This window comes from Nicotiana tomentosiformis, chromosome 5 (genome assembly GCF_000390325.3).
Source record: "Nicotiana tomentosiformis chromosome 5, ASM39032v3, whole genome shotgun sequence".
Classification (NCBI taxonomy): Eukaryota; Viridiplantae; Streptophyta; class Magnoliopsida; order Solanales; family Solanaceae; genus Nicotiana; species Nicotiana tomentosiformis.
In genome coordinates, this window is record NC_090816.1 from 18,855,998 (window position 1) to 18,868,914 (window position 12,917).

At 36.3% G+C, this 12,917-nt stretch overlaps 2 protein-coding genes across 2 annotated transcripts; one reads left to right on the forward strand and one right to left on the reverse strand.

Annotated features, from left to right (window-relative positions):
- Positions 1 to 824: 824 nt before the first annotated feature.
- LOC104089887 (F-box/LRR-repeat protein At3g26922-like) lies at positions 825 to 3,835 on the reverse strand. The gene is made up of 5 exons (XM_033654491.2): positions 3,668 to 3,835; positions 3,281 to 3,334; positions 2,285 to 3,196; positions 2,063 to 2,206; positions 825 to 1,531 (listed from the first exon to the last, which is right to left on the reverse strand). Exons 2-5 carry the CDS (start codon positions 3,323 to 3,325, stop codon positions 1,241 to 1,243), a joined length of 1,392 nt encoding a protein of 463 aa, XP_033510382.1. The 5' UTR covers positions 3,326 to 3,334; positions 3,668 to 3,835; the 3' UTR covers positions 825 to 1,240.
- A 7,600-nt stretch (positions 3,836 to 11,435) lies between these two features.
- On the forward strand, positions 11,436 to 11,939 carry LOC138891986 (uncharacterized). Its single transcript, XM_070175677.1, has one exon. It carries the CDS (start codon positions 11,436 to 11,438, stop codon positions 11,937 to 11,939), a length of 504 nt encoding a protein of 167 aa, XP_070031778.1.
- Positions 11,940 to 12,917: the final 978 nt, after the last annotated feature.

The window sequence follows — 12,917 nt, forward strand, 5'->3', positions numbered from 1 at the left end:
GGTCATTTGGAAACAGCCTCTCTACCCCAGGGTAGGGGTAAGGTCTGCGTACACACTACCCTCCCCAGACTCCACTAGTGGAATTATACTGGGTTGTTGTTGTTGTTGTATTCTAAATGGTGACTAAATATTAATAAGCGGTCCGAAAAATAACCATACAAACTAATTTTTTACCTTAAAATGAGCTAGAGTTTTTCTACGAAATATATACAAGTCCCGTCAAAATATACAACATATACAATTTTTTTGTTGTATAAAATTCAGTCAAAAAATACAACTTCCATACAACAACTTAATATGTAACTTTTTGCACATCAAGGTTCAATAGAGGCCAAGGTATTGTTTAACTCCAAAAAAGAAAATCTAGTCAAAACATACAACTTACATACAATTTGCATATAACTTATTTATGTCTTCCTCCTCGAGTTTCAATCAGAAATTCCAACCAAAATCTGCTCTAATTTTGATCAAACTTCTTCAAAATTGATAGTATATAAACTCTAAATGATATTCCTAATTGTTTACAATAACAATCAAAATTGATAGTATTTGTCCTCTGATACAGTTATCATTGGCTTTTGGTAAAGATACTGGTAGCTTTTGTCTAACTGCAACTTTCACTAGTATCGGGCTAGCCTAATATCTGTAAAAGTGCTCTTCTTTTACCCTTTCTCTTAACTCTTGTAAAAAAATAACTGCTTCTTTTTTTGTTTTCCATATCCTCCAAGGTAATCCGAAATAGTATTACAAGGCAGATTAAAAGAAAACTTTACTTTATGCATTACTAAATAAGGTGTGTTAAAAAAATACGATAACAAATAAGGTACAAATAACTGAAAACTTTATTACAAAAACACGGCCAACTAGTGGGTCCGCTTAGAAAATAAGGTCAAAATGAGCAAATTTCCATATATATAAAATTAGATCATACATAAAGCTCCCTTAGGAATACAATCATTATATTAAACCACATTTCCTCTCTACCAAAAAATTTAAATAACATATAATATTATTTTCGTAATACTATAGTGGTGAGCACAAAGAGGTTGTAAGTTCGAGTAACCACAAGAGCAAGGTGGAGAGTTCTTGGAGGGAGGGAGCCGGGAGTCTATTGGAAACAGTCTCTCTACCCCAGGTTAGGGGATAAGGTCTGCGTACATACTACCCTCCCCAGACCCCACTAGTGGGATTATACTGGGTTGCTGTTGTTGTTGTTATTATTTTCGTAATTAACTTACTTTCACAATATCAGCAACTGAATATGTGGAGGTACTTCACCTTCAAGCTGGAGCTTAGCGAAATTTCTTGCAATTTCATCTGGTGCCACCCTGTGACGATGGACATTCTGACTACAAGGATCAACGATGATTTTCTCGAGCAGCATAGCATTTTCCAGAAAATACCTAACGAGTTCAACTTCACTAGTACGGCCATAATATCCAGACAATCTGAGCACTTTGAGGTGATGGAGTGGACATCTTACAGCCTTCCTACACTCTCTTTCTGACCTCAAGGGGAGGACCCATAATAACTGCATGCCATATAAGAAAATTAAACCACGGAAAGAAATGTCTAACGTGCTGGAAAAGAAATAATCGTCGAATTAGATGTTTACTACTTCATATCAAATTGAAAGTTCTATTAAAGGATCCTATCAAATAGGCTGCAGAACGGATAAAACTGATTACTTGGTTAATCCCATACCAGGTTCATATGCATTGAAAACTTGAGATGGCATTGGAATCCACTGGGAACTTTCAAAATTGAAATAGGTTTACCAAAGAAATAGCCGAAGACAGTGAAAGTACCCATGAACAAAAAAGGGTTCTATTAAATTTTTACTATACTTTTTCTACTTCACCATTTTACTAAATAAAAAAGGGTCAACTTCCCTCTTCAAAGAGACAGCACCTATTAAGTAACACACATTCAGGTCCAGATTGTCATAACCTATTTTATTCAAGCTTGACGTGTGATGTAACTCAATCACAGTATACAAGCAAAATCAGCACTAATTTCTTGAACCAAAACTCGAAATGATCAAATCAGACTTGACACTTACCTTCAACTCAAATTCCTTCAACTGTGGAGCAGCCCCTATGACATGTGTGCAACCTAAGACACTCATGTCTTCCTTTGCTAAAACTTCTACGACAAATTTCTTGAGCTTGGTGAGTTCAGGAAACTTGTAATGCTCCAAGTACTCCTGGGAAATATTTAAAACACACCAGTTAGTACAAGCAAAGTAAAGGTATATTGACATTTCAAATTTTTGTACACTGACCAATCCCCCATAAGCATGTATTTTAAGGACCTCCAGCTGAGAGAGTATGCAGGAACCCCAAGGCGCTATGGTATCCAAAATATGCTGGAACGGGTGACCCCCAACGTCTACCTCAATCAGCATTGGAACATTTGAAAGCAATAATTTGTGGGCTGATGAAGTCCTAAGTGTTACGATGTTTGTATCACAAATTTTAAGTGATTTTAAATCAAGGCAGAACCATATCTCCAAGTGTTTCAACTTGAGGGAAGGACCAACAACTTCCAAATTAACCAGCGTTTCAGATCCATGAACTACCATTTCTTCAACAAATGGACAATTGTGCAGGAAGAACTCAAGAACTTCACCTGTCACATGTACTGACTTAAATAACAGTACCTTTACAGACTTAAAATTATGCCAAAGAGGTGGCAACTTGTGGACATTGTTTGACTGAGGCTGACCAGCATAATGATTGAGACCAAGGAGCTGCGCTGGAAACGTATAGCAATAATCTGAAGCTTGAATTCTCTCCCCACCTTCTAACAAGTCTAACTCTAGCCTTTGAACTTGCCTAGCAAAGGCAAACTCAAGCCACTTGTCAATCTCATGCTGGGCAAGTTCGTTTAAGTCAAAACGAACACGAAATTGGTCTAATCTTTGAGCTTTACACATTCGCAAAGTACGGTTGACCCATCTCACATACTTCTTCATGTACCTTTTCTGAAGCTTTTGATCCACTGCTACTTCATCCAATTGTTTGGTAGCATCAAAATCAAGCCGAGGAACAAATCTCCACAAGGGTAACCACCGCTTGGAGAGGACACTGGTGTCTGCTGCTTCCTTAACGCTAAGGAAAGACAGTATATGTACCAGAATATCATCAGGCAACTGACTAATGCGATCCTTTGCAATGCAAGCTCGTCTTGAACACTAGAAAAATAGAAAAGAAAAGCAGTTTCATCAAACCAATCAATGAGAAAAGAATAGTAGCACAAATCTTGTAGTAGGATTTACCTTCTTTAGAGCAAAATTATTGGAAAGCTGCAGTCTTTTCGCCATGAGAGTCTCCTGCAGCACAACAATTAACGGAATGAGATAAAAGTTTATATTTTTCTTTCTTCTTCCAACCACCAGAGTCAATCACTACTCTCAAAACAAAATAGGCGGGGAAAAAAGGAGTCTTGATTACAGAAATTTGGATTACAAGTACAAATAGGTGGGGGAAAAGAGGAGTCTTGATTACTGTCTATTCGTGTAGAGGGGTGTGTGTGTGTGTGTGTGTGTGTGTATTAAAGAGTTATTTTAAAAAAGAATAAGAGAAAAAGGAGCTCAAGGTACAAGGGGAAGAGCAGAAGACTAATATATAGATTTGAGAAGAAATTAAAACTGAAATATACTTACCTCGGAAGAAAAGGAGCAGAACAAAGAAGATTGATCTTTTTCGATTGAAAGAACAAAGATGCACTTCAACAAGATTGCTCTTTTTCACTCGGAAGTTCGGAAGCTAACGGAGTGTTCAAAAAATATAAGGAAAAGAGAGAAAACCAGATCTTACTCCGGCCGAAACATAGACGGAACCAAAAGCAGTTTTCATACACTTGTAATGATATTTGAAAACCCGACTAAACCTATCTAACCGAATGTCACCGAATCGATTTTTAGATTTCATATAAAAAAATTATAATTTTTATATAAATTTATAATCGTATCGATAATTATAGTAAATTTTTTATTTTATAAAAATTAGTTTTAGTATACGCGCGTTGCGCGTGCTCCCCATCTCAATAAATAATTTTTTGTAAAAAAATTACATATATTTTTTTAAAATTGTATTTGAGGTATAAAATAAAGTGTAAGGTTATAAAATTGATGAAATCCGGTCACAAACTCAATAAAGGAAAAACTTTATTCATAAAAGTCTTTTGTCATTCACCTTAAATGATGTCCCATTTATAATTTTATCAGTTCAATTTCACAAGTTCTTGTGCTTCTTTTTTAGTTTCTTAAAAACTACATAGGCCTTAATGATTTTAGATTTTTCTGGATTTTTTTTAAAATTATATTCTCAAGCTCATTGAAGGTATAGACTTCTATTACGATTCTTTAAAGATTCGTCAAATAACATAAACTAAAAATTTGAGTCTTATGTTTTCTCATTTATCTCCCTTCAAAGGTTTTAATATTATTCATTTACATAGATTTTAGCTGTTGAAATAAAAAGAAAAAAAAAACTATAATTTCATAACTTTGTTGAAACGTGCATCGACAAAGAAATCATTACTAAAACATGAAAATTAAATAGGACGAACAAGTTACTACGAAAAGTTATTGAATTCATTAAGTGTGTATACATACATATTAAGTTAGACATTTTTTTTTATATATTATTCATTTTAAAGTCTTAAATATTTGAACTTTTTACATAGTTCAAATAAGAAATAATTTAGTAAGTAAAATTTTAATTATTTTAAACTCCTAAATATTAGTAAAATATTTATATTATATTTTTATTCAATATGAAATTTACTCTTCAAGGTAAAAAATTCAATCAATATTTCGTATAGAGATTACGTGCTTGTATAACATTGATTTAGGCTTGTATGATTAAATATGGTATCAAAATAATTTTTTTGGGTGCCTAATCGAATTGGATTAATTATTTTGTATGACTGAAAGGAGAATTTTACAAAAAAATATTTAATTATTTTTCATTGAAATAATTTTAGTTTAGATGTTATTGTATTAAATAATTTTAATTTAATATACAATTTTATGGCCCAGAAATCATTCAAGTCGCCGTATTAGTTCTTATCTTGATTCTATAAGATTGCACAAAGAAGTTATTTTAGATTAGTACAAATTATAAAAGGTAAAAGATTTATTAATTTTAAATTCCTAAATATTAGGAATTCTTACCTAGTTTGATAAGGAAAGATTTAATATGCAAAATTTTAGTTGATTTTATTAAGTCCTAAATATTAGAAAAATAATTTAAATTACAAGTTTGTCCGTTATAAAGGTTGTTATTAAAGGATAAAAAAGGCAAACAACATTTCGCTAAGGGCCTTCGTGCTTTTAATATAACTATATAAACCGAAAAAATACCAAACCGTACCGAATAAATTTTACATATGAAAAATATATTTATATAGTAAGTTTAAAAATAATAATGCATTAAATTGTTCTTTGTGCCTTGGAATAATGAAAACTGTTATAGGCCAACAAATAATTAAACTTAAAATACTAATTCCTAAAACTTATTATGCTACTTCTACTTAAACTAAGTTATTTTAAATATCTTAGCAAGATACAAAATATTCTAGCGATTATGAATAGTAAACTACAATGTATTGAATATGTTTCCTTTCATATAATTTAGATTTATCTTTTTGAATATTTAATCTTCTATAGACTTTATTCTTGAGTCCTAGCTTGGTTAATATCTTTTCACTCGTGTGATTTATATTTTATTTACCTTTGCTTGGTTTCTTTTACGCTATTGTAGAATAGTTGATGGATCTATACTCTAACCATCTTTTTTTTTTTTTTAATTCATCACCCTTTAAATATTAAAAATGTCTAGAGAGTTTTGGTACGTACTATAAAAGAACATATGTTATTGCATTCTACTTCTACTGGTGAATTTTATATGGTATTTAGAAAAATACCGAAAATTAACCGAACCGTACCGATACCGAAGAAAAACCGACATGATTGGGACGGTTTCGAAAAGTCTAATTTTGATTATACATAATAAAATAATCGAAAAATTGGTATGGTACTAATTTTATAAAATAACCGGCCGAACCGAACTATTGACACCCCTACACATAGGGGTCTCATGGTTCTTATGGGCTAGGTCCAACTAGTTGCTCCAGGACCCCACTTCCACGTTGGATCGAGATTTCGCGGTCAAAATTTCTTTTTGACCCGCCTTTTTTCCTTGTTTAAAACTCAAATCTATAATTCAAAATAGGGATTTTTTTTTCGTATCACTACAAAGCAGTGTCTGGGGCTGTGTCTGGGGCGGGCATTATCAAAACGTCTTGTGACTCACACGTTGGGCTTAGTTATGTGATGCTTATGCCTCAAGTACGCCCTAAACACGTCTAACACCTAACACTCGGGGCACGTCCAAAAGTTATTACTCAAATCATGTGTCAAATTTCCTAATTAGCATTGTGAACACTCAAAATTCTTTAACAAATAAAAAATTAAATTTTATTCATCTATAAGATTAAGAGTAACTCAAATACGAGTTATAATATTGCATATTTACTAATTGAGAACACTGTGGAGGTGTTCGGAGGCTAGCGATATTCAGGTAGCGTATATTAGGGTGATTAAGGATATGTATGATGGTGCTAAGACTCGGGTGAGGACTGTGAGAGGTGAATCAGAGCATTTTCTTGTTGTGATGGGGCTGCACCAGGGATCGGCTCTTAGCCCCTTTTTATTTGCCTTGGTGATGGATGTATTGTCGCGACACATCCAAGGGGAGGTGCCTTGGTGCATGATATTTATCGATGGTATAGTGTTGATTGAAGAGACACGCAATGAAGTTAACGCGAGGTTGGAGGTTTGGAGACAGACTTTGGAGTCTAAAGGTTTCAAGTTGAGCGGAACCAAAACGGAATACTTGGAGTGAAAATTCAGTGATGGGATCCATGAAACAGACGTAGAGGTAAAGCTTGATGCTCAAGTTATCCCCAAGAGAGCTAGTTTTAAGTATTTCGGGTTCATTATCCAAGGTAATGGTGAGATTGACGAAGATGTCTCACATCGCATCGGAGCGGGATGGATGAAATGGAGGCTGCTTCCGGTGTTTTATGTGATAAGAATGTGCCGCCAAGTCTTAAGGGTAAATTTTATAGAGTGATGGTTTGACCGACTATGCTGTATGGGGTTGAGTATTGGCCAGTCAAGAACTCCCACGTGCAGAAGATGAAAGTAACAAATATGAGGATATTGAGATGGATGCATGGGTGTACCAGGAGAGATAAAATTAAGAATGAAGCTATCGGGGACAGAATGGGAGTAGCCTCTATGGAGGACAAGATGCGGGAGTCAAGGCTGAGATGGTTCGGACATGTTAAGAGGAGAAGTATCGATGCTCAGGAGATGTGATAGGTTGTCCATGCGAGTTTGAGAAGAGATCGAGTTAGGGTTGAAGGTTAGTAGGTAGTTTCTTAGTTGGTCACCGATAGTCTTAGTAGCATGCATGTCCCTTCATATTCTTAGATTTTTGTTGGCCCCAGGTATTGTATTCCGTGTTACTATTATTTGGTACTACTTATCCTTTATCTCTCTCTTTTTCTTCTCTCTTCCTTTCTTGTTTTTCCCATCCTTCTCTTTCTCCTTTTTCCTTCTCATCCTTTTTCTTCTTTTTTTTTTCTTCTTTTTCTCACCCTTTCCGAGCCAAGGGTCTATTGGAAACAACATCTCTACCTTCTTTGTATATAGACTACCCTCCCCAAACCTCACCTGTTGGGAACATACTAGACTTGTTGTTGTTGTTAATAACTGATAACACTTTGAGGATAAATATATTTTGGATATTCTTCTAAAATAAACCAAAATTTATATCTTCACTTGTTGACAACCTTCATGTCTCAGTTCTATGCCTCTCAAAATTATCAAAGAGCATGTTTGGAAAGCCACAAGCGAATTAGATTTGGGTGTAATTAGATGTAATTACACACTTTGGCATGTTTGTTTGACCAAGTAATTGATGGTAGGCTAGAATCACGTGTTTAATCATAGTTTGCACCCTAATTACTGCATTTTACTTGTGTTTGAGCTTAAATGCTAGTGTATTGCACTTATTATGTGTTTTTATGCCTTGTAGGAAGTGATTTCGAGTTAACAAGATATTCGGGAGCTAAATGAAATAAGTTGGAGCTTTGAAGTCTGAGTAAAATCCCAAGGGATTAAACCGGGATCGCATTCGGGGGTCGGGAGCCCCGTCTGGATGTCAAAAATCGAAGAAAAACACTTCAAAAATGTACTGTCACATGGAGCGGTGTGACAGTACATTTTGATGTTGTCTGTCAGAACTTGCTCTTTGAACTTCCCCACTAGCGCCCCACATGGGGAGGCGCAATGCGCGGCGCGCCTATGCAATTTTCTTAGAGTATTTGTCCTGTTTTGACTTGGAAAAGGTAATTTCGCCTGGGCCCACTCCTACAGGGTATAAATACACCAAAACGACATATTTGAAGGGACTTTTGACCTTCGAAGCTTTGGGAGAGCATTGGAGGCGAGAAGACACGGGATTCCATCATCTTCCCATCAATTCAATACGAGAGTTTGGATTGTAAAGTTAGATTAATGCTTTCTTATTCTTCAATTATAATTGTGATGACTTCTCCATGATTATGGAGTAGTTTACCTTAGAGTTTGACGAATATGGTGTGTTGATAAATATTTGTGGATTTTAACTCTAGTTCATGCTTGAATTCGTTTCTGGAGTTTTGAATTGTTGCAACTTTGTTCATCAGTTTATTTAATCGAAAGAGGAATATCTTGGTGATTATCTTTGCATTATTTTGAATGATTTAATTCATTGATTCTCTTAAGCAATCGGAAGAGCTTGTTGAATTGTTGATTAAATCAAATTAGGAGAATATACGAGACACGTTTTCCTAAGGACCAATCCATTAACACATGCTTGCATACTTCACAGTGCTTGTATTAGTTCTTCTCATAGACTTAAGATTTAATCGAGAGAGGAGTCTTGACTACACGTTTGAACTAATTATCGAGTGAATTCATGAAAATCATTAAAATATTGGAGTGAATTAAACTAGAGGTAAGTCCTAAATAGCTATCTTGCACCTATCCTGTCAAACCTTTATCCCTTACATTGATAAGAAACCACTCTGCGAATCCCCAATTCCTTGCTGTCAATTGTCAATTGCGTTATTTTAGTAGTTAAACTTAGTCATAATCATTTAACTCAAATGTTGATCCTCTTGAACAACGATTAAACCAGGAATTACTTGAACATTATTTAAATCCAATCCCTGTGGAGACGGTCATTAAACTATACTATCTTTGACTAGTGAGTATCAATATCGTGTTGTGTTTTGCGCTCGTCAAATTTTGGCGTCGTTGCGGGGGTTTGGCAATCAATAGTGTTCAAATTAGTTTTTGGTGCTAATTCAGGAATTTATTTAATTCTATTCTATTTTCCTTTTTTATTCTTTATGGGTTCCTCTTTCGTGTGCAGGCAACATATCGACGTCTCTGGTGTATGACTCGATATTCTTCAAAGGAATTGATTCCATATAATCCAGAGGTAGAAAAGAGTCTACGACAGTTAAGGAAAGAGAAAGAACTCACCGGAAATTTCTTGGGGCAAACTTCAACCCAAGAACATATGGCTAATAACGGTGAAGATGAGGTAAATTTATCTACAAGAGAAGTAGCACATCACAGAGAAGAAGCTACAAGGATAGCAACTGAGGCAGCCCGTAGAGCTGGTGATGAGACCATCAACGATGATGGGAGTCGAAGATTCGATCTGAATCGAACCTTGATTGAAGGTCAGTTCGAAAATGCGGCACCCAAGCCTGGTCGAGCATTGGGTGATTATGCCAGACCATTCTACAATCAGGGACTGTCCAGTGTCAGGCCTCCACTAGTAGCAGCGAACAATTTCGAGTTGAAGCAAGGCTTACTTCAAACTATCCAGAACAACCGTGTCTTCAAAGGAAAGGTGAATGAAGATCCGAACACTCACTTGATGGATTTTGAGGAAATCATGAATACCTTCCAGTACAATGGAGTGTCAAAAGATGCAGTATACTTAAGGGCATTCCCCTTTTAACTGAAGGATAACGCGAAGCACTGGCTTCGTAGCTTACCAACAGGGTCTATTAGGACATGGGAAGATATGACTAGAATGTTTCTTGACAAATACTTCTCAGCTGCAAAAATAATGAAGTTCAAAAGGGAAATTCACAACTTCTGCCAGACTAACATTGAAACAATTTTCGAGGCTTGGGAAAGATTCAAGGAGATAGTGAGAAAGTGTCAGTATATTGGGATTGAATTGTAGATACAACTACAGGACTTTTGGGATGGACTGACACCTCTCTCACGACAAACTCTGAACACTGTAGTTGGAGGTCCCTTAATGAAGAAGCCTCCTAAGGAGATTGTGGCAATTCTTGATGAGCTATATGAAGATGCTAACCAGTGGCCTGCTGAGAGTAATGATAGAAGAAGATCATTTGGGGTTCATCAAGTAAATTCTAACACCGCAATGTAAGCCCAACTAGACGCCATGGCCAAAGAGATAAGAAAGTTGACCTTAGCCAAGGTCCAGAGCCAACCATCACTAGTTTGTGATTTCTATGAAATGGGTCATCCAACGCATGAGTGTTAGGCCTTAGCTGCAGATGAAGTGGTAAATGTTGTGGGAAGCTTTGATAGAGGAAACTACCAGAGTGGTAATAATTTCAATCCTATGGGACAGAGGTACCTAGACATTTCTTGAAATTCACCAAGTGGTAGCCCGAACTCCTGGCAACAAAGTAACTCTAGACCCTAGGGACAAGGAGATCTAGGTTTTCAAAATCAGTAGATGCATCAATTTCAGCCTCCATAGTCCAATCAGTCCAACATGGAAGATCTGATGAAGGCCTTTATTATTAAGACACATGAGAGGCTTGACACCGACAGTGCATCTATCAAAGAACTGCGTACATCTTTTCGCCTGGAAAGACGGGTTGGACAACTAGCTACTCTATTGTCTGAGAGGGTTCCAGGAATACTCCCTGTTGATACTGAAATAAATCTAAAAGAGACAATAAATGAAGTCTATTTAAAGAGCGGGGACGAGTTGGAAGATCCCATAGCAAAGCGAAAGGATGAGCCGGTTGAAAGACATATGGAGATTATGGAGGAACAGAAAATCAGCAACATTCAAGAAAGTGAAGTGATAGTAGATGGGGATTTGAAGAGGAATGGGAAGAATAGAGCTCAAAAAAAGAAGAAAAATGATAATTCAACAATCAATGAGACTGCAGAGAGCAAATACCTGCCAGCTCTTCCTTTCCCCCAGAAGCAAAGAAGAGAGAAATTGGACAAACAATTCGAGCGCTTTCTAGAAGTGTTCAAGTAGGTGAATGTGAATACACCTTTCACAGAGGTGCTTTCTCAAATGCCAGCTTATGCCAAATTCATGAAGGAGATATTGTCCAATAAACGGAAGGTGGAAGAGACATCGGTTGTCAAGTTGACAGAGCATTTTAGTGCCATATTGAAAAATAAGCTCCCTAAAAAATGTGGAGATCCGGGGAGTTTTACTATACCTTACTTTTTAGGAAGTACTAAATTTCAAAAATCTTTGTATGATTCAGGTAATTCTATTAATCTTATGCCGTTGTCTATTTTTAGGAAATTAGAGGGAGATATTGGAGAAATCAGGTCGATACATGTATCATTGCAGCTGGCAGATCAGACCACAATCGTACCTGAAGGAATAGTGAAAAATGTGTTGGTTCGGGTAGACAAATTGGTGTTCCATGTGGACTTCATTGTGGTCAACATGGAGGAGAATAGGGAAGTCCCGATGATTTTAAGAATACCCTTCCTGGCTACGGGCAGAGCAATTCTAGATATTCAGGAAAGGCAGCTCATGCTCAGAGTGGGGATGAAAGGCTAATATTCAAAATAGAAGGAAATAAGGGCCCCTGAAAGAGCAAATTGGAAAGAGTGAAGCTGATAAGTTTGGGGTACACCCAAAGAAGGCGGAAAAGAATCTCTCAGCATGGATGTGTGCATTAGGTCGGGCGTGCAAAGAAGATCCCGACTTCGATTCAGACCCCGACTAGATGAATCAGGGAAGTTTCCTTTACCTATTACTTTTATTTGTGAGTCATGGGGACATGGCATAATTTAAAGTGTGGGGTGGGAAATTTATATATGTATATGTGTGTGTGCAGTCGCTTCTTTTGATTGAAAACAAATTGACTTTTCCCGATGATGGATTTCCTCGGCTGTCTTCTTGAGGGATTAAAGTCGAAGGAAAAAAATATTTTATTTTTTCTTAGGTAGTGTAATAATTTCCCCTTTGTGCCGCGATTTTTTTCCAAGGTTTTTGCTTGAACCGGGTGTAGATATTTTTTCTTTTAGTAGGAGTAGTGAAGTATTGTGCTATGTATTAAATGGAGATGATTTTTCTTGACTTTGTTGTGCCTTATTTGTGACGCTTAGGCTCGGTTCTTGACTCATGGATATGTACCTTAAATTGTTTGATTGTAACATTGCTTAACTTCTGTGACTAGAGAGTCGGGATAGATCCGATCCTAAGGAGTTATATGCCAAGGCGTGTGTGAGGTTGTATTACATTTTGTGAATGTCGGTTGATGTCTAAAACTTGCCCCGTGTGTTTGCAAAGCGAAATAAGAGTATTGTTCAGTCTAGGAAGTGATATAGGCTTTTCTTTGTTGAGCCACATATATGCTTTTACCCATCTAATGAATGTGTATCTTAGTTAGCCCCGTTGAGCCTGCAATCCTTTTTTTTTTGGCAACCACACTATAAGCTTGACCCCTTTGTTTGAATTGTCTATCTGTTTGAACCTTTTACCTCTCATGAGCACTTGATATTGTTATGAGCTTGTAAGAGCTAAGTGAGGTAT